Here is a 21,975-nt window from a genome sequence, read left to right on the forward strand (position 1 = left end):
CCCCCCCCCCATGTTAGTTTGTATGTTATTACCAATGTTATTGTATGTCGGGCTGTTCTCACCCAAGAAAAGGAAACCAGGACAACCATGAATTTGAAGTTGGGTTTGCTTTTGGTTTTGACATTTTGAGACATATTTGTTACACAGGCTTTCTCTGTGTAACATCTCTGGCTGTCCTGGAACTTGCCCTGTAGATCAGGCTGGCCTCAAACTCAGATCCACCTGCCCCTACACAGGAGGGCACAGTCATGTCGTGTACATTATTTGATCAGAGAGCAGAAAGCCTTTGGGTTACAGAAGCAAGACAGTATAAGTTAGTAAGAATTTCTTAGGTGCCTGTTTCTAAGGCAGTGATGAAACACCATGGTCATGGCAACTCTTAGAAAGGAAAACACATTCATTGGGGCTGGCTTACAGTTCAGAGGTTCAGTCCATCATCATGGCAGGAAGCATGGCAGCACACAGGCAGACATGGTGCAGAAGGAGCCAAGAGTTCTACATCTGGGTTAGCAAGAGATAGAGACACACACAGACAGACAGACAGACAGTGGGCCTGGCTTAAGCATTTTAACCTCAAAACCCACACCAGTGACACACTTCCTCAAACCTTCTAGTAGTGTCTCTCCCTGATGACCAAGTGTTCAAATCTATGAGCCTATGCAGACCATTTCTATTCAGACCACCACCGTGCTGTACATGCCTGGTGGTTAGGTCAGTCTCAGGTTTTTGGGTCAGGGTTTAGCAAATATGTTTTCTCATTTCAACATGAAAAGAAAACACTGCTGAGCGTGTGTAGTCAAAGCAGTGGGCCAAAGAGTCCTGGGAGCATGTGTGAGTCCTGTTTCTGTCTGTGCTCACACATGTCCTTTGTGGGCAGTAGCTTTCTGTCTCACTAATGCATAGTCAGTTTTATATTTTTATTTCAGTTTCTTGACTTCTTTTCCTTAGCGAATATGAAACATTTGTAAGAGAGGTGCTTGAGTCAGGCGTGTTTGTTGTGGGGTGATGTAGTCACTGCTCCTGTCCCTGGAGAGAAAGGCAAGTGTTGCTTTCTTAAGGAACATTTCCTAGGCCAAGACTGAGGGAAGAGTTTAGATTTTGTCTAGAACTGGGGCATCATTAGCCGTGCTTTCTGCCTGTGACACACACACAGAGTACATCTGCCCCGGTCTAGGAAAGTGGTTTTTGGAATGAGTCTATTTGAGGGTTTTTGTTGTTGTTGTTGTTTTTGTTTTTGATTGACATTGAATACCAGAGTAGTAATGTTTGCTCTCTTTTCCTCCTCCCATGTCCATCAGCCATTGTATTTTGGAGGGGACCGACTGAGAAGCACACAGGCTGCTCCACAAGTTGTTCTGAATGTTCCCGAGACACAAGTCACATGTTTGGAAAATGGACTCAGAGTAGCTTCTGAAAACTCTGGGCTCTCCACATGCACAGTAAGTGTCTGCCTACCGTAGCCTTTAGTTGGTGCCTCGTTTGGGAGGGAGCAGACACAACCGCAGCTCTTTAGTTGGCCAGTTTCCCGAGCCCAAACCTTCCTTTCCAGTTACAGTTTTGTACCAGGTGCCTATGCACCTCTCTTACTGTGGACATCTGCTTTTGATATTTGTGGCCTATTCAGCTTTCCCACAGCTGGCATCACACTCATCTCACCTATTTTTTTTTTTTTTTTTTTTTGACAAGTTCAGGGAGAGTCAAATGGTCTTGTTTGAGGATATAAAGCTTGTGTGTGTATTTGAGCCTGACTTTCTGACAGTCCTTGATGTTTATACCACAGTTACTAATTGGACATACTAAATGAGCTATGTAAAGAATTTGAATCTGATACTTGTTTTTTGTTGTTGTTTTGTTTTTTCAAGACAGGGTTTCTTTGTGTAGCCCTGGACCAGGCTGGCGTCGAACTCTGAGATTTGCCTGCCTCTTCCTCCCAGGTCCTTGGATTAAAGGCGTATAACACCACCGCCTGGCTGAGTCTGATATTTGTAACAGCCTGCTGACAATTTCAAGTCTCAGGTTATAGGAATGAGCTGCCATTTCATTGTGGTCAAAGAAAAGTGGTCAGATTGGAGAACATTTTCCAGAAAAAGGAATGATATCACCTTCTGTTTCTAGAAACTGAATCTTATTTTATTATGGGACTGTGCATGTGAATACAGGTACCTAGGAAGGGCAGAAGGCCGTCTCAGACACTGTGGAGCGGAACCAGCTCAGGTCCTTTGTAAGAACAGTGAATGCTCTTTAACTGCTGAGCCGTCTCTCCAGATGCAGGGAATTTGCCTGATTTACTTGGATTTTCTTCAGGTCGGGCTGTGGATTGATGCGGGAAGTCGCTATGAGAATGAGAAGAACAACGGCACCGCCCACTTCCTGGAGCACATGGCCTTCAAGGCAAGTTGTGAGGCTGCTCCCCTGCAGTCTCTAGGAGAGGGCTGCGGCACAGACGCTGTACTGTATGGACAAGAGCCACTTCATAACATGCCGCGTGCGGGTTTTATTTCTCCAGGATTGTATTTCAAATAATTAATGATAATTACTTTCTGACATTGAAGGAAGGGTTCTCTCTTGGGATATAGGAATACAAAAGCCATTTTTAAGGGGTATTTTTTGAAACCTAATATATTTTGCAAACTTGTCTTTGTGTGACTGACACTGGCTTCTGTTCAGTCTGTGCATTATCTGATGTGTTTAGACTAGATGAAGGGGAAGAGGAGAGTAGCCTAACTGTGCCTTCTCCTATTCCCAGGGCACTAAAAAGAGGTCCCAGTTAGACCTTGAACTTGAGATTGAGAATATGGGAGCTCATCTTAACGCCTATACCTCCAGAGAACAGACCGTCTACTATGCCAAAGCGTTCTCGAAAGATTTGCCAAGAGGTATTGTTATCTATACTGCCAAAAATGTGATTTTCATAAGGGTTCAAACGTAATTTAGCACTGTGAGTTTTGCATATCTGTTGTACACTGATAGAAATATAAAAAGCAAAACAACAGCAACAACAGCAGAAAACCCAGAGAGGCACCTGTTCTTAATTTTTCCTCCAAATACAGATTGAAGACTTGTATGTACTAAAAGGATTCTTACACCTGATTTAAACAGTTCTCCCTCAGTCTTAATCACTTTTATTCCTTGATACAAAACTATTAGTCCTGAGCAAAATTGACAAATGCTTACTTATACTGTTTACTTATTAATGATTATATTAGCAAAATTGAAAATTTTTCTTTTATAAAACTAAATAATTGTTTTGACAGGATAGCACAGTAACTTGTATAGTATCTTGAGTATATTAATTACAGAAGACATTTTTCCAGTGGAAGAATTAAAAACAAAATAGCATTGCAAAGTTAATTAGTGAAATTATTAACTTTTATGGCTGCAGAGTTGTAACCAATTGTATTACTCTAAAATTTTAGATATCGTAGAGTTTTGTCAGTTTCGCCATGTGAGTGATTGACATCAACACAAGGACTTTGTGTGATGTTTAGCCAGTGATTGGCACCAATTGCTCTCCACAACTAGATTGCTGGCCAGCAAGTTTCATGGCTAGCATTTAGATTATAGGTGCTGCTGGCTCTAGATTACGGCCAGATTTTTATGCTCAGCCATTCTTTCTTTCTTTCTTTCTTTCTTTCTTTTGGTTTTTCGAGACAGGGCTTCTCTGTGTAGCCCTTGGCAGTCCTGGAACTCACTCTGTAGACCAGGCTGGCCTCGAACTCAGAGATCCACCTGCCTCTGCCTTCCAAGTGCTGGGATTAAAGGCGTGCGCCACCACTGCCTGGCTGCTCAGCCATTCTTGATTTAAGAACTTGGACAGGGCTGGTGAGATGGCTCAGTGGTTAAGAGCACTGGCTGCTCTTCCAGAAGTCCTAAGTTCAATTCCCAACAACCACATGGTGGCTCACAGCCATACGTAGTGGGATCCTATGCTCTCTTTGGGTGTGTCTGAAAACAGGTACAGTATACTCATACATAAAAAAAAGTTTCAATTAAAAAAAAGAAGAAACTTGGACAGTGAAGAATATGTACTGCTCTACCAACATAGAGAATGAAATAGACCTTCAGAGGAAACATTTGTTTCAGACAAATACCACTTTAGAAACTTGAGTCTAGATACCAGTCCACGTAAACCAGGGTCTTGCAAAGGGACCCTGGCCCCCGCTATCTGCAGCTCTCCCTCCCTTCCGCTCTAGGGTTATGATTTTCCCACCTGGGTTTTATTGATGATGATAAAAAAAAAAAAGAAACTGGAATTTCCCCTTTCACAGTCATCTCACTATGACCTTTGCCAACAGCCTGCTTTATCCTGTTCTTGGTATTTGAAGTTAGTTGGCTCAGACAAGGCCCTGTGAAGTGAACTGAAGCAAGAGAAAGAAATTCACACTAGCACATGGCAAGGAGACCAAGGGGTATACGTTTATTTTACCTTTAATACAATTTATGTTGCTATCACAATGAGACTTATCTTTTTTGGAGATTTTTCACATAATATTTACTTCACCTTTGGCTTCTTACCTTGTTAGGCTTGAGCAGACACAGTTCTGTAAGCAGTTCTTGAAGGCATATTTTGGGTATAGGGATTCTTTTCTTTGTTATATTGCAGCTTCCTTGCTATGTGAAAATGAGTAGAAGTGTTTCTACTCATGTGTCTGGTTGTCCTGGAACTCCCTCTGTACACTAGGCTGGCCTTAAACTCAGAGCTTTGCCTGCTCGGCCTCCTGAGTGCTTGATTACCACCACCTGGCTATTTCATACTTTTTATTTAGAACCAGCTGTATTAGCAGTCAGATTTGTTTTTTTTTTTTTGTTTTTTTTTTTTTTTTTTTTTTTGGTTTTTCAAGACAGGGTTTCTCTGTATAGCCCTGGCTGTCCTGGAACTCACAATGTAGACCAGGCTAGCCTCGAACTCAGAAATCCTCCTGCCTCTGCCTCCCAAGTGCTGGGATTAAAGGCGTCGACACCACCACCACCACCCGGTGACATGCTCAGTATTGAATGGTTAGTGCCATGGTTTCTGATGAGGGTTCAAGAGATTTTAATGCTTGTGTTTCTTCTGAGGTCTTGTTTGTTTGTTTGGTTGGTTTTTTTGATTAGCTGTAGAGATCCTTGCTGACATCATTCAGAACAGTACACTGGGGGAAGCAGAGATTGAGCGTGAACGTGGAGTGATCCTCAGAGAGATGCAGGAAGTTGAAACTAACTTGCAAGAAGTTGTTTTTGATTATCTTCATGCCACAGCCTATCAAAATACTGCACTTGGACGGACAATTCTGGGACCAACTGAAAATATCAAGTAGGTGTATTTCCCATGGGAAGAGTTTGCACAAAACTTATCACATATATCAACCAGAAATAATGTGTGTTTCAGAACTGGTAATTCTCGGTCTGATAGTTTAAAATTGTGGTTAGCTGTGCTTAGATACTTGGGAACGAAACAGGAAATGTTGGTGCATATGTCTTTCTTGATATAAAGGGCAGGACTTTTGCGACTTGTAGCCTCTATTTGTGACTGCTTTAAGCTCTTAGAATACCTTTAAGTTAAGCTTTCTATGTTTCACATACAATGTGTGAAGATCTGTGCTTCGTATTTCTGTTAAAGTTGCTTTACTTATAGGTGTGGTGGGGCCTGTGAGACAGGAGTTCTATGCTGTGAGTTCTAGGTCAGTCTGGCATACAGAATGAGACCCTGTCTGTAAAATACAATGAAATAAACCAGTTTCATTCCTTACTCTGTTTGCAGATCTATAAACCGTAAGGACTTAGTGGAATACATAACCACACACTACAAGGGACCAAGAATTGTGCTGGCTGCTGCAGGAGGTTAGTTATGTTTCGTGACACATCCTGAAACTAGTTAAGTAGCTTTCAGGAAAACATGGACCGCTGGAACCAGACTCCCCAGTAGGTTTCATTTATAGGAAAACATAGCAGTCCATTCACAATGTAAATGTCCACACAGGAGATTTACCAAGGAGACAAGACCAAGGCTAGCGACCAAACTGGGCGACAGTTAACATGGAGGACAGTGTTGTCTAGAGTCTTGAGCTCTTCAGTTGAGAAGTAGCTTCATCCATGCTCAAGCCTGGAATGGGTAGATCCATTCATGTGCTCAGCACACAGGAATAGCTAGTTCTGCACAGGGAAGAATACAGGGAGCTGTGGGAGTGTGTGATCAAACCGGGTAGGGTCATGTGATATCTGTGAATGTGAGAAAATTAACACTGGGAACTGCCCTGGTTAGTTGGGGCCCCACTGCCATTATTAACAGCAAGTTTTATTTGGTCCATGGGTTCATTTGGACATTGCTGGAGTTAATGGTGTGTCCTATATTATTACCACTTGTCTTATTGGCTTATACATTTTTTTTGTTATTTTGAAACAGTTTTGTTATATAGCGCAGGCTGGCCTTGAACTTGTAGCCCTCCTCCTACCTCAGTCTTCTGAGTGCTGGTACAGCTGGAACCACCATATCTGATCATTTATACATGTAGCTTATAAAGGTTGGTGTTTAAATCAATAGGCCAGTTTAAGTCTCTCCTGACCCTTTCTGATTTCTTGTCTCAGCTCCCATTTAGTCCTTAACCATTGGGAAGAGTAGCTGTAATATGCCAAATACATGTTTTCATCTCCACTTTTAAAAACTTATAGGTCCCCTGCATTTTAGATTGGGCAGTTAGAGTAGGAGCTGCACATCTGGCTTGTTTAACCACAATGTTACTAGTACTGACAGCTAAACAATGAGGGAAGAGATGGGCAGGTGTAAGGACTGTTTCCAGGTTTCCCACTGTTCCTTTGGCATCGCTGTCCTGCCATGATTCTGTGTCCTTACCTCTGGATCTATATCCAGTGACTTTCCTACGAGGCAATTCAAAAAACGGTACTGTCTAAGACTGTTGTGTTTACAGCACAGTTTGTTTTGTTTTGTTTTGTTTTGATTTTCAAAACAAGGTTTCTCTGTGGAGCCCTGGCTGTCCTACAACACAATTCAACTCAACCAGGCTGGCCTTGAACTTAGAGATCTACCTGCCTCTGGCACATGAGTGCTGGAATTAAAGGTATACACCATCAGTGTTTGGCTGCATCATAAGTTTATTTGGATACTGTGTATATAAGCTGTGCTTTTAATAGAGTTTCATTTAGAGAAATATTGTTAAGAATTTTTATGTGTTTTGCTTGCATGTGTGCATATACACTATATTTAGTACCTAGTCCCTGCAGAGGTCAGAAGGCAGTGGGTCACCTGAGTCTGGAGTTATAGATGGTTGTGAGCTGCCATGTGGGTGCTGGGAACAGAACTTGAGTCCTCAGGAAGAGCAGCCAATGCCTTAACCTCTGAGCTAGCTTTCCAACCCCATTTAAAGAAATCTTAATGGTAATATTTTTAAAGCATTTGCATAAGCCTAAATATGTGGCACATACTTCCAGAACTCTGGAAGCTAATGCAAGAGGGTTACAAGGTCAAGACTAGCTTGGACAGTGTAGCTAGACCTGCCTCAAATACATAAATACAAATGACTAGACTATTAAGCTGATGTTCTAGCTGAATAATGAATTTTAACCCTGTATTCTAGAGCTTTCACTGACAGGATGTGTTTGGGTCCCGTGTTTTGGATAAGGAATGCAGGATATTAATGATTCTTCCGAGGTTTGGCTGTCAAGTCATGAGCACATGGGAAAATAGAAAGAAATGTTTTCACAATGTAAAGAATTGGTTTTGGTTTCTGATGGCAGAACTCAAAGAGTGAAGCACATCTGTGTATGACTCTTAAAGACGGAGCCATGTTTTCCTTCTTTCCCACTTAACAAGTAACTTATGAAATGGCTTTTTCTAGGGTGCACACTGAACTTTTATAACTTAACATGATTTTCTACAGAAACAGGGTTTTCTGAGTAAGACTAAGAATTTTTAAAAAATGTGATAAACACATGATTTCTCATTCTTGAACTGGCTTGGAGCTCTGCCCTGACATTTGTCCTTCCAGAAACAAGCCTAGAAGAGTCACTAAGACAATAAAAATATTTCCAGCAGATTCCAATAAAAGAAAGTAGGGGTCTCAAGCTCTGTCTTTATCTCCAATACAGTTGTATGTGGGTGAGCATTGACTGCTTAGAGAGAGATGCTGTGCAGCCCAGTCACTTTAAATGGCTTAGAGAAGGGAAGGACTTCATGTGTGAGTGAGGAGCGTCACATTATTCCTTGTCAGACTTGCTATAGCGCATACTATTGCAGCTGGTTGACTTGAATTGATTGTATTGCTGTTAGATACATAAGAAAATGTTTCCCCTTGCTTTAGGTGTTTGCCATAACGAACTGCTGGAGTTAGCAAAGTTTCATTTTGGTGACTCTTTGTGCACACACAAAGGAGATATACCAGCTCTGCCTCCCTGCAAATTCACTGGAAGTGAGGTAGGGTAAGCTCCTAGTTAGAAATCGGCCTTTGGAAGTCTTAGGTTAGACTTAACACTGGGTGTAAAGGGGCTGAAGACATGGCTCAGCAGTCTGAGAGTGCTTGCTGCGTCAGAGGACCAGAGTTGGCTTCCTGCCATCCTCATTGGGCAGCTCACAGCCTCCTGTGACTCCCATTGCAAGGAATCTGACACCCTCTTTCACACAATGTAGAGTCATAATGTGGTGGGTATAAAGGCTACCTTACAACTAAAAGGGCTGGGGTTTGGCTTTTGAATTGGGTGTGTTCTTGGTTTCATTGCTGCCCCACAGGTACAGTTGTGGGGACTGCTATTAGAGCCAAAACCTGCAGCGAATCTACTTCTTGCCTACAGGGTTATGCATCAGGCCTCATTTGCCACATTGTGATGCTTATAGTAATTTGTGGGAAGAGATCTGATGTTGGCAGCCACACAGATTTATACCATCAATACAGATGTAAATTTGGATTAGTAAAACCATATAAGATATTGGTAAAATAAGAGAATTTCTTTTGACCAGGTAGAATTTTAAACAAAATGGTCCAATGAAAGAAACTTACTCTGTAACTGATAAAAATCGTCTGAACCACACAGTGTACTTATATACCGATAGACTGCCTGATAGTTAAGTCAAGAGTCACAGTGAGCATTTTAACATTGCAGTTAATAAGACTCACACATTTTTCTTTTCTCAGTAATCCAAGTATTGTGTAGGACCATTCTTACATAACTAGCTGTCTTGCTTATTCTTACCTAGATTCGGGTGAGGGATGACAAGATGCCGTTGGCGCACCTTGCCATAGCTATTGAAGCAGTTGGTTGGGCGCATCCTGACACGATCTGTCTCATGGTGGCAAACACATTGATAGGCAACTGGGACCGCTCTTTTGGAGGGGGAATGGTAAGTGGTTTCTGAAGTGGCTTTTTGTGGTAAATAATGGAAAGTATCTAAATTAAATTCTTTATAAGACTCTTCCAATGTTCAAAGTGACAAAAATAGACTATCTTGACTTTTGACTTAATATTAACTCATCTTGGATTGCACCTAAGCCAGGCCAAAAATAAAAAAGGTCTTTGTCAGGCTTTTGTTAGCAGGATAGTTCATAAAATAAGGGCAGAAGAATTGGGTTTTTTAATGTTATAGTAGTCATAGTAAGTAGGTACTGTGTTAATCATAGCTGTTCATATGTCTGTGTCGGTGTTGGTGCCCTGACTTCCTGAGCAGCTGCGCATGTGAAGAGAACTCTGTTTTTTCATTAATACACACTGACTATACTAATAAGTACTAAGTAAATATACTTCTTTACATACAGGTTCTCAAACTGTTAAGAGCATGTAAGGGTTTGGGTTGTAGTGCAGTGGTAGTGTGTTGCTTCACGTGCCTGAGCCTCAGGTTCAACCATCAACACAGCAAGGAGCAGCCTGTCTAAAGATGAAGAAGACAGACATAGAAAATGTAGCTCTAAAGAGGCAAGGGGCAGACCTCTTGTTTCAAAGTACTGTATAGATTTGTGTGAAAGATCAAAAATCTATTCCATGTGAATATCTTGTGTTTCCTGTGCAGTATCACTTTAGAATGCACAATCAGAGCCTTACATGGCCCCACACCAGCACTGTATTGTCTTATGAGTAGGTGCAGCTACTAAACTTACTGCTCAATATTATACATTGAGCCAGATGAATGTAATTCTTTCTTTGAATTCTAAAGTTATTGTTGAGGTGTTGCTGGCTAAAACTGGGAACTTGAGCAGAGCATGCTGATGTACGCCTTTAATCCCAGCACTCAGGAGGCAGAGGCAAGAAGACCTCTGAGTTTGAGACTAGCCTGATTTACATAGTGTGTTCTTTTTTTTCTTTTCTTACATTTAAAAAAATGACATTGTTTTATTTCCACTAGCAGATGTGGGCTTCATGATGTGGTAGGTATGTTGGGCTCAGGGCAGGTATGGATGGGCTGGGGGCGTTGAGGAGGTGGAGACTTAGTGGTTAGAAGGGAATGGAGAGGGCTAGGTATGTTTCTGGGAAGTCCGGAGGAAGGACTCATGGCACGCTATAGATAAGCTGCCAGTAAGGTTGAGAGACTCTTGGAAATCTAGCTGCTCATCATTGTTGAGCTCCAGCTTCTTCATCATGTGGTCAAGGACACTGGGGTCCTTCTGGCTCTTCGTGAAGGCGGCCGGCTCTGTGTTCATGAAGGAAAGGAACTCAGTTTTGGAGAGTTGACAACTATTTCCACCCTTCCCACTGTACTTTTGGAAAACAGCAGTCAGGGACTGGATGCATCTCTCAGCCTCTGTAGACATTTTTGCCAAGTTGAGGAGCGGGGCCGGGCTGAAATTGCAGCTAACGGTGGCTGGGACAGGAGTCAGATAGTGTGTTCTAAGCCAGCCAGGGTTGTGTAATGAGACTCTATCTCTAAAAACAACCCCCCAAACTGTTAACCCATCAGGTTGACACTCACCAATAGCTACAGAGTTCATTTTTTTTGTGTGGGGATTTGGGTCCATGTACCCAGTTCACAAACCCAGTTGGATTGTTTTCCTTTTCAGAATTTATCTAGCAAGCTGGCCCAGCTCACTTGCCATGGCAATCTCTGCCACAGCTTCCAGTCGTTCAACACTTCGTACACAGACACAGGATTATGGGGACTCTACATGGTTTGTGAACAAGCCACGGTTGCTGACATGCTGTCCATTGTACAAAAAGAATGGTGAGAAAAAGCTCTAACTAGTTAAAAAGTCTTACCGAGAATTTTAGGCCAGTTTCCTAATGGTGATAACTTTAGCTTTTAAAGTGAATGCACAGTTCTTTTTTTTTTTCTCTTTCTTGTATTGGATATTTTATTTATTTACATTTTAAATGTTATCCCTTTTCCAGGTCTCCCCTCCAGAAACCTCTCTCCCCTCTCCCCTCCCCCTGCCTCTATGAGGGTACTCCCCTACCCACTCACTCACTCCCGCCTTCCTGCCCAGGCATTCCCCTACACAGGGGCATCAAAGCCCCTCAGGCCCAAGGGCCTCCCACTTATCTTCAACAAAGCCATCCTCTGCCACACATGCAGCCGGAGCCATGGGTCCCTCCATTGGTACTCTTGGGTTAGTGGTCCAGTCCCCAGAGCTCCAAGGAGTCTGGCCGGCTGGACCGGCTGACACTGTTGCTCCCCACATAGGGCTGAAACCCCCTCAGCTCCAACTCCTCAATTGGGAACCCCTCGCTCAGTCCAATGGTTGGCTGTGAGCATTTATCTGCCTCTGTATTTGTTGGGCTCTGGCAGAGCCTCTCAGGAGACAGCCATATCAGGCTCCTATCAGCAAGCACTTCCCAGGATCTAAGATAGCCTCTGGGTTTGGTGGCTGTATATGGGATGGATCCCCAAGTGGGGCACTCTCTGAATGGCATTTCCTTCAGTCTCTGCTCCACACTTTATCTCCATATTTCCTCCTGTGAGTATTTAGTTCCTCCTTCTAAGAAGCATTGAAGCATCCACACTGTGGTCTTCCTTCTTCTTGAGCTTCATATAGTCTGTGAATTGAATCTTGGGTATTCCAAACTTTTGGGCTAATATCCACTTATCAGTGAGTGCATACCATGTGTGTTCTTTTGTGACTGGGTTACCTCACTCAGGATGATATTTTTCAAATTACATCCATTTGCCTGTGAATTTCATGAAGTCATTTTTTTTTTAATAGCTGAGTGTTTTAATAGCTCCATTGTGTAAATGTACCACATTTTATGTATCCATTCCTCTGTTGAGGGACATCTGGGTTCTTTCCAGTTTCTGGCTATTATAAATAAGGTTGCTGTGAACATAGTGTAGCATGTGTCCTTATTACATGTTGGAGCATTTTCTGGATATATACCCAGGAGTGGAATAGGTGGGTCCTTAGGTAGTACTATTTCCAACTTTCTCAGGAACTGCCAGACTGATTTCCAGAGTGGTTGTACTAACTTGTAATCCTACCAGCAATGGAGTGTTCTTCTTTCTCCACATCCTTGCCAGCATCTGCTGTCACTTGAGTTTTTGATCTTAGCCATTCTGCCTGGTATCAGGTAGAATCTCAGGGTTGTTTTGATTTGCGTTTCCCTGACGACTAACGGTGTTGAACATTTCTTTAAGTGCTTCTCTTTAAGTAATTCAGGATTCCTCAGTTGAGAATTCTCTGTTTAGCTCTGACTCCCATTTAATAATAGGGTTATTTGGTTATCTGTAGTCTCATTCACTTCTTGAGTTCTTTGTATATTTTGGATATTAGCCCTTTATCAGATGTAGGATTGGTAAAGATCTTTTCTCAATCTGTTGGTTGCCATTTTGTCCTATTGATAGTGTTCTTTGCCTTACAGAAGCTTTTCAATTCTATGAAGTCACATTTGTCAATTCTTGATCTTAGCTCATAAGCTTTTGGTGTTCTGTTGAGGACATTTTCTCTTGTGCCCATGTGCTCGAGGCTCTTCCCCACTTTCTCTTCTGTTAGATTCAGTGTATCTGGTTTTATGTGGAGATCCTTGATCCACTTGGACTTGAGCTTAGTACAAGGAGATAAGAATGGATTAATTTGCATTCTTCTACATGCTGACTGCCAGTTGAGCCTGCACCATTTGTTGAAAATGTTGCTTCTTTTCCATTGGATGGTTTTAGCTCCTTTGTCAAGGATCAAGTGACCATAGGTGTATTCGTTCATTTCTGGGTCTTCATTCTATTCCATTGATCTACCTGCCTGTCACTGTACCAATACCATGCAGTTTTTATCACAATTGCTCTGTAGTACAGCTTAAGGTCAGGGATGGTGATTCCACCAGAAGTTCTTTTATTGCAGTTTTCGCTATCCTGAGTTTTTTGTTATTCCAAATGAATTTGAGAATTGTTCTTTCTAACTCTGTGAAGAATTGAGCTGGAATTTTGACGGGGATTGCATTGACTCTGTAGATTGCTTTGGGTAAGATGGTCATTTTTACTATATTAATTCTGCCAATCCATGAGCATGGGAGATCTTTCCATCTTCTGAGATCTTCTTCGATTTCTTTCTTCAGAGACTTGAAGTTCTTGTCGTACAGATCTTTTGTTTGGTTAGAGTCACACCAAGATACTTTATATTGTTTGTGATTATTGTAAAGGGTGTCATTTGCCTAATTTTTTTTCTCAGCCCTTTTATCCTTTGTATAGAGGAAGGCAACTGATTTGAGTTAATTTTATATCCAGCCACTTTGCTGAAGTTGTTTATCAGCTGTAGAAGTTCTCTGGTGGAGTTTTTGGAGTCATTTAAGTATACCTTCATATCATCTGCAAGTAGTGATATTTTGACTTCTTCCTTTCCAATTTGTACCCCTTTGACCTCCTTTTGTTGTCTAATTGTTCTAGCTAAAACTTCAAGTACTATATTGAATAGATAGGAAGAGAGTGGGCAGCCTTGTCTAGTCCCTGATTTTAGTGGGATTGCTTCAAGTTTCTACCCATTTAGTTTGATGTTGGCTACTGGTTTGTTGTATATTGCGTTTACTATGATTTGAATTCCTGATCTTTCCAAGACTTTTAACATGAAGGGATGTTGAATCTTGTCAAATGCTTTCTCAGCATCTAATGAAAGGATCATGTAGTTTTTTTCCTTTGAGTTTGTTTATGTAGTGAATTACATTGATGGATTTCCTTATATTGAACTATCCGTGCATCCCTGGGATGAAGCCTACTTGATTGTGGTGAATGATCATTTTCATGTGTTCTTGGATTCGGTTTTCAAGAATTTTATTGAGTATTTTTGCATCGATATTCATAAGGGAAATTTGTCTGAAGTTCTCTATCTTTGTTGGGTCTTTGTCGTTTTGGTATCAGCCTAACTGTGGCTTCATAGAACCAATTGGGTAGTGTTCCTTCTGTTTCTCTTTTGTGGAATAGTTTAAAGAGTATTGGTATTAGGTCTTCTTTGAAGGTCTTAAAGAATTCTGCACTAAACCCATCTAGTCCTGGGCTTTTTTTGGTTGAGAGACTTAATGACTGCTTCTATTTCTTTAGAGGTTATGGGACTGTTTAGATGGTTTATCTGATCTTGATTTAACTTTGGTATTTGGTATCTGTCTAGAAAATTGTTCATTTCATCCAGATTTTCTAATTTTGTTGAGTATAGGCTTTTGTAGTAGGACCTGATGATTTTTTAATTTCCTCAGTTTCTGTTATATCTTCCTTCTCATTTCTAATTTTGTTAATTTGGATACTGTCTCTGTGCCCTCTGGTTAGTCTAAGGGTTTATCTATCTTGTTGATTTTCTCAAAGAACCAGCCCTTGGTTTGGTTGATTCTTTGTATAGTTCCTTTTGTTTCTACTTGGTTGATTTCAGCCCTGAGTTTGATTATTTCCTGTGGTCTACTCCTCTTGGGTGCCTTTGCTTCTCTTTGTTCTAGAGCTTCCATGTGTGCTGTCAAGCTGCTAATGTATACTCTCTGTTTCTTTTTGGAGGCCCTCAGAGCTATGAGTTTTCCTTTAGGACTGCTTTCACTGTGCTCCATAAGTTTTGGGTATGTTGTACCTTCATTTTCATTAAATTCTAAAAAGTCTTTAATTTCTTTATTTCTTCCTTGACCAAGTTATCATTGAGGGTTGTTGAGCTTCCACGTGTATGTGGGCATTCTATTGTTTATGTTGTTATTGAGGAGCAGCCCTAGTCCGTGGTGATCTGATAGGATACAAGGAATTATTTCAGTCTTCTTGTATTTGTTGAGGCCTGATTTGTGACCAATTATATGGTCAATTTTGGAGAAGGTGCCATGAGGTACTAAGAAGGTATATTCTTTTTGGTTTAAGATGAAATGTTCTATAGATATCTGTTAAATCCATTTGGTCCATAACTTCAGTTAGTTTCACAGTATCTCTGTTTAGTTTCTATTTCCATGATCTGTCCATTGATGAGAGTAGGGTGGTGAAGTCTCCCACTATTGTTATGTGCAGTGCAATATGTGCTTTGAGCTTTAGTAAAATTTCTTTTATGAATGTGGGTGCTGTTCCATTTGGAGCATAGATGTTCAAAATTGAGACTTCTTGGTAGATTTTTCTTCTATTAAGTATGAAGTGTCCTTCCATATCTTTTTTGATAACTTTTGCTTAAAAGTCGATTTTATTCAATATTCGAATAGCTACTCCAGCTTGCTTCTTGGGACTATTTGCTTGGAAAATTGTTTTCCAGCCCTTTACTCTGAGGTAGTGTCTGTCTTTGTCACTGATGAGCATTTCCTGTATGCAGCAAAATGCTGTGCCTTGTTTACGTATCCAGTCTCTTAGTCTATGCCTTTTTCTTTGGGAATTGAGTCCACTGACGCTAAGAGATGTTAAGGAATAGTGATTGTTGTTTTCTGTTATTTTTGTTAGAGGTGGAATTATGTTTGTGTGGCTATCTTCTTTGGGGTTTGTTGAAAGATTACTTTCTTGCCTTTTCTAGAGTGTAGTTTCCCTCTTTGTGATTGAGTTTTCCATCTATTATCCCTTATAGGACTGGATTTGGGGAAAGATATTGTGTAAATTTGATTTTGTCATGGAATATCTTGTTTTCTCCATCTGTGGTAATTGAGAGTTTTGCTGGGTATAGTAGCCTGGGCTGGCATTTGTGTTCTTGTAGGGTCTGTATGACATCTGCCCAGGATCTTCTAGCTTTCATAGTCTCTGGTGAGAAGTCTGGTGTACTTCTGATATTTCTGCCTTTATATGTTACTTGACCTTTTTCCCTTACTGCTTTTAAAATTCTTTGTTTTGTGCATTTGTTGTTTTGACTATTAAGTGACGGGAAGAATTTCCTTTCTGGCCAGTCTATTTATTTGGAGTTCTGTAGGCTTCTTGTATGCTTATGGGCATCTTTTTTTTTTAGGTTGGGGAAGTTTTCTTCTACGATTTTGTTGAAGATATTTACTGGTCCATTACCTTGGGAATCTTCGCTCTCTTCTATACCTATTATTCTTATGTTTGGTCTTCTCATTGCATCCTGGATTTCCTGGATGTTTTGGGTTAGGAGCTTTTTGCATTTTGTATTTTCTTTGACTGTTGTGTCAGTGTTTTCTATGTTATCTTCTACCCCTGAGATTCTCTATTTTATCTCTAGTATTCTGTTGGTGATGCTTGCATTCTATGACTTCTGATCTCTTTCCTAGGTTTTCTATCTCTAGGGTTGTCTCCCTTTGTGATTTCTTTATTGTTTCTATTTCCATTTTTAGATCTTGGATGTTTTTGTTCAATTCCTTCACCTGTTTGGTTATCTTTTCCTGTAATTCTTTAAGGGATTTTTGTGTTTCCTCTTTAAGGGCTTCTACCTGTTTACCTGTGTTCTCCTGTATTTCTTTAAGGGAGTTATTTATGTCCTTCTTAAAGTCCTGTATCATCATCATAAGATGTGGGGTTTTTGGTTTTTTGGCTTTTGTCTTGCTTTTCTGATGTGTTGGGGAATCCAGGGCTTGCTGTGGTAGGAGAATTGGCTTATGATGATGCCAAGCAGCCTTAGTTTTTGTTGCTTATGTTCTTTGCCCTTGCCTCTCACCATCTGGTTATTTCTAGTGTTAGCTGGTCTTGCTGTCCCTGACTTTGGCTTGCCCCTCCTGCAAGCCTGTGTGTCTCCCAGTACTCCAGAGACTGGGTCTCTCTGGGAGGAATTTGGGTATGGATAGCTGTGGCACAGGGTCAGCTTCGGGCACAGATGGAACTGGGAGGACTCTGTCCCAGGATGCTTCTCTGTTCTTGTGTCTGGAGGGCTCTGGGCAGGTCCCTTGGAGCAGAAATGGTGGTCTTACCTATGCTCACAGGTGTTTGCACTCTGGGAGCTCAGCTCTCTCCTGGTGGTATTTGGGTTTGCATAGCAGTGGCACAGGGTCAGCTAAGGGTGCAAACCTGATGCATAGTTCTTAACCTCATGTAGCACTTATTATATGCTAAGACATTTTAAAGTAGTTTAGAAAATACCTCCAAAAGCGTGAGGATTAGAAATATAGCTCCAGTGGTACACAACATGCTCAGCATGCCCAGAACCCTGGTTTGAATCCCCATTACTTACCAAAGTAATTTGGCCCAGAAAGGCAGGTTTGAAAAGTGAATGTAGCTGGGCAGTGGTGGCTCACGCCTTTAATCCCAGCACTTGGGAGGCAAAGGCAGGTGGATTTCTGAGTTCGAGGCCAGCCTGGTCTACAGAGTGAGTTCCAGGACAGCCAGGGCTACACAGAGAAACCCTGTTTCAGGGAAAAAAAAAAAGAAGAAAGAAAAGTGAATATAAACTTACAATTACCAAAAGCTGTGGTTCTCAGCCTTCTTGATACTAAGACCCTTTGATACAGTTCCTCATGTTGTATTGACCCCTAAAATTTTGTTACATCTTCATACTTGTAATTTTGCTGTTATGGATTGTAAATATCTGTTATGTGACCCACAGGCTAAGAACCATTGAGCAAAAAGATTAGTAGGCAGAAAAACCTGCAGTGATTGCTAGAAATTTGTTTCCTTTGTTATTAAGGGCCTTAAGTCTCTAATTTAACTGGGATGTATTTGATGAGTTAGCTAAATATGGGGGCTATTAGACTCAGCTGACTAGTCTTGAGAAGCCAAGGCGTGACCCATTGACCTACCTCTCTCTTAGCATACATTACCAACAACACAGAAAAGTATTTGAAGCCTCAAGACTACTTTCACAATGTGGTCATTCTGTTTTTACATTGAATTACTGTGTCTGCTAATTAACAATTAGAATTTTTTGAGATGTTAATGGTACTTGGAAAAATAATTAGTACTTTAGTTTTAAGATTAGTAATTTCAGCCTTTTTCTGAATTGCCATCTTGCTCTTTAGGTCAGCAAGTTAGATTTCACCAGCATTTCCCAATGTGTTTTAGGAAGCGTCTGTGTACAGATGTCACTGAGAGTGAGGTTGCACGTGCAAAAAACCTTCTGAAAACAAACATGCTGCTCCAGCTTGATGGTGAGAGCTGAGGAAGGGCTGGGTGCTCGGAGGGCAGGCCTGCTGCCTTGTCTGTCTGGATACCACATGCCCTTCTCTGACCAGGCTCAACTCCAATTTGTGAAGACATCGGTCGGCAGATGCTATGCTATAACAGGAGAATTCCCATCCCTGAGCTTGAAGCAAGAATTGATGTAAGTAATATGTTTTGAGAAAAGAAGGCTGAGGTTCCCCAAGTCTTGTCTTAGTTTAGATAGTCACATATGTGGAGTCTATCTTGACTACCAAAAGCCCTGATTATAGTATCATCCCCATTGAAGGCTGTGGATGCGGAGATGGTTCGACAAGTGTGTACCAAGTACATTTATGACAAAAGTCCGGCTATTGCTGCTCTTGGTAAGCCTGGCTCTTCTCCTTATGCACACAGAGTTGGCTAAGGACTTGGAATTCTGTCTTAACTGTTTTCTTTTGAATCCATAGGTCCTATTGAACGCTTACCAGATTTTAACCAGATATGTAGTAACATGCGCTGGATTCGTGACTAATTTTTGTGATCAAATATTCTGCACTTACATATTTATAAAACTAAGAGATCTGGAAGTTTTCAAAACTGCCCATCTTCAAATGAAAAAATAAAAATATATTTGGAACTTTTGTGTTAGCCTGTAATATGTACTTTCAGAGGCTAAGTCTACAACTCTGTTTGGTATAATGGTTGAACTTTGTGTTTGGAGCAGTATACTTTTAAATGATGACTATAATTCCAAGTGAAAATTTGTACAGTGTTTTCAGTTTTATTATAAAAGTGCACACACAGCCAAGACTGCCTGCATTATTTCCTGGCTCTGCTTGCATTCAGCACTTGCTCCTGAGCAGCTTTCTTTGCTTTCACCATCTCCACGAGTTCCTAGGAGGAAAGAAGGTTGTTGAAATCAGAATGCTGTCACAACACAGACAATACTACTGTAGCTGAGTGATGTGGGGGCGCACGCCTCTGTCAGTGCTCAGGAGAGTGGGGCTGAGGCCACCCTAGGCCACACAATGCGATCTTGTTCCACAACCAACAAAAAGACAACGCTGTAGCTGCTGAGCTCACCACTGCTCACGGTTAGCCTTACTCTCCTCTAAGGATTTTGGCCTACAACTGTTTTGATATTAAAGCCAGCAGTGCTATCACCCAGTCAGCTGATATGTAATCTAATGAGTGGGAGTCTGTTAACGCCATAACCTTGTATCGTCTCATGCAGTCCTTCTTCGTGCGGCCGGGAACAGCTTCGGCTATCTTTTCCCATCTTTCAGGAGTATTTACTGGGTATGTTTTCAAAGCCTGTTCTAAAAGTTTCTGTTCTTCTGTTGTCCAAGGGGTGGAATCTATGCAGGGACCTGTTTAAGACAAATGTGTTTGAGTGGTAGCAAGCGATCCTGAAGCACCTTCTTCAATGAGTCGCATGGCTCCCACTTCCCTATCAAGTGAGTGCCCTCTGATACAGGGTGTGTTAACGTGAACTCATTTCTAAAGGTGAGAAACAGAGAACACAAGCATTAGTGTAAACACCTCACATTTCAACTAAAGCACAGTTTAAGAGGTCTGCCACACAGCGCTGGTTTCTCCAGATTTACTTTTTTTTTTTTTTTCTTCCAAGACAGGGTCTCTCTGTGTAGCCCTGGCTGTCCTGGAACTCACTCTGTAGACCAGGCTGGCCTAGAACTCAGAAGTCCACCTGCCTCTGCCTCCCAAGTGCTGGGATTAAAGGCATGCGCCACCACCGCACCTGGCTCAGATTTACTTTTTAATTAGATGCAAATTTACAAAGTCCAACACTCAAAAGTCATTTAGAATCACAGGTGGTGGCACACACATATGAACCCAGCTAATCTGGACACTGAGGAAGGAGGACACTGGAGCCTACAAGTTTCATGGTGAACCTCAGCAACATCATGTCTTTGTCTTTAGGAAGAAAAAGTCATTTTAGATTTTTGATTGTCCTTATTTAGGATCAGGGGAAAGAGGCACATCACAAGCAGAAACCCCTGTTGCTGAAGACCTGGAAAACAACCTGTTACACACTAGAAGGAACTGCTTAGGGGAACGAAGGCAGCTCCCCAAGTTTTCATGACATAGCAGCAAACTCGGGTCAGGTTAGTGTTGGGTCCTATGGTCTGACCTCTGACCTCTTAAATGGAGCTAATGTTCATTACCTTTAATAACCACTAATTTAGCCTTTCAGATAAACCCTTTGGATTTGACTAAACTACTTACAGGGGTTAAAAAAAGACTAAGCATTAGCCCACTTATGTAGGCAAGATGAGAGTGCTGAATATTCAAAGTCAGGCTGGTTACTCTGACCACAGAGGGGGAGAGAGGCACCTAGACACTGCTAGGAGTCTGACCACTGCTTGTAATACTGGTTCTCAACTAAGAAAGAAAAGGGGCACTTGTTCCAAACAAGGATGAGAACCAGTATCTTTATTTTAAGCACAATAAACTAAGCCATTCTGAAGGCAGTTTTTAAGTTCTGGGAAATTGCTTAAAGTTCAATGTTCTCTTACTCGTCAAAGGTTCCATTTAGCAACACAGGATTAATTCATTTCTTTGGGACAAATGATGTGCATTATTTTCTGTTTTCTAACTCTTTTGTCACAAAACAAAAATAAAGCAAAACACTGTTGTAAGATTCCTATAAGAGTAACTGTTCAAATCACAATCCAGAAAACTTGGGCTGGGGCTGTAAGTCAGTGATGCAATGCCTGCCTAGCACAGGCAGTGCCTGCATTGGATCTCCAGCATTGCAGAAAGCATCCCCACAAAACACTTGAATAATCTGTGGATAATAAACCAGACTAAGAACACACTTAATCCAAGACCATTTGGGGACTACGTTATGTTTTCCTTTAAAAACATAAAATCTGGAGAGGTCAGAGAACTAGCTGTGGGCGGTCCTTAAGAATGACCACAGGGTGTCAGGCCCATGCCATCAGATGCCTTTACCCACTGTGCCATCTTGCTAGCCCTACTGTACATCTTCTAAAACAGGAAATGAGCCTTGGCTGTATTAAAATGTTATTTCCTCAAATGTCCCAGTATTACCCTATTAGCAGTATTCATTGAAAAAAGTCAGTTCTTCCTCTAATGGAATCTCTGAAGAGCTGCTATTCCAAACTAATGGGGACTTAAGTAAATCTGTTACCAGGTTAGAAGTAGTTGCTTTGTCCCTTTCAGACTGCTAAATGTCACTCTGCAGTCATTCTAGACAGATCCCAGGCTTTAAATCTTTGGGTAGCCTTGAATCCTAATCAGCGCTCTATGTACAGTAACACACTTACCTTCAAATCGTTCTGATGGCGCTGCACTGTCAACCTGAGAGGCCACTCCATGTTCTTTTTTAAACTTATCAAAAGCCTTTTTGTTAATGTCATCTTTTTGATGAGGGTCTGAGAAATGAAAAAAACAAAAACAAAAACAAAAACGTTAAAAGATCAACCTAGCCTTTAATTATTACTTTAATTTACTTTTAAAAAATTACTTTTAAAAATGTAGCCGGGCAGTGGTGGCGTTTGCCTTTAATCCCAGCACTTTGGGAGGCAGAGGCAGGCGGATTTCTGTGTTCGAGGCCAGCCTGGTCTACAGAGTGAGTTCCA

The 21,975-nt window shown here is 41.3% G+C and overlaps 2 protein-coding genes and 1 pseudogene across 2 annotated transcripts in view; 1 reads left to right on the top strand and 2 right to left on the bottom strand.

Annotated features, from left to right (window-relative positions):
* Positions 1-18,986, top strand: part of Pmpcb (peptidase, mitochondrial processing beta subunit) — a 19,647-nt gene extending 661 nt beyond the window's left edge. Inside the window, exons 2-13 of the mRNA XM_031380091.1 lie at positions 1,299-1,439; positions 2,305-2,391; positions 2,747-2,876; positions 5,095-5,293; positions 5,741-5,820; positions 8,295-8,407; positions 9,185-9,328; positions 10,977-11,137; positions 18,272-18,357; positions 18,442-18,530; positions 18,657-18,732; positions 18,817-18,986. Of these exons, the coding sequence (XP_031235951.1) occupies positions 1,299-1,439; positions 2,305-2,391; positions 2,747-2,876; positions 5,095-5,293; positions 5,741-5,820; positions 8,295-8,407; positions 9,185-9,328; positions 10,977-11,137; positions 18,272-18,357; positions 18,442-18,530; positions 18,657-18,732; positions 18,817-18,881 (1,371 nt within the window). The 3' untranslated portion in view covers positions 18,882-18,986. The remainder of the gene's footprint in view (positions 1-1,298; positions 1,440-2,304; positions 2,392-2,746; positions 2,877-5,094; positions 5,294-5,740; positions 5,821-8,294; positions 8,408-9,184; positions 9,329-10,976; positions 11,138-18,271; positions 18,358-18,441; positions 18,531-18,656; positions 18,733-18,816) is intronic.
* LOC116097518 lies at positions 10,434-10,733 on the bottom strand (annotated as a pseudogene).
* A 124-nt stretch (positions 18,987-19,110) lies between the features above and the next one.
* Dnajc2 (DnaJ heat shock protein family (Hsp40) member C2) overlaps positions 19,111-21,975 on the bottom strand; it is a 30,484-nt gene continuing 27,619 nt past the window's right edge. Inside the window, exons 15-17 of the mRNA XM_031380090.1 lie at positions 21,661-21,768; positions 19,565-19,719; positions 19,111-19,243 (exon numbers count right to left, since the gene is read on the bottom strand). Of these exons, the coding sequence (XP_031235950.1) occupies positions 19,169-19,243; positions 19,565-19,719; positions 21,661-21,768 (338 nt within the window). The 3' untranslated portion in view covers positions 19,111-19,168. The remainder of the gene's footprint in view (positions 19,244-19,564; positions 19,720-21,660; positions 21,769-21,975) is intronic.

The sequence above is a fragment of the Mastomys coucha genome, unplaced genomic scaffold (assembly GCF_008632895.1).
Source record: "Mastomys coucha isolate ucsf_1 unplaced genomic scaffold, UCSF_Mcou_1 pScaffold19, whole genome shotgun sequence".
NCBI classification, from domain to species: Eukaryota; Metazoa; Chordata; class Mammalia; order Rodentia; family Muridae; genus Mastomys; species Mastomys coucha.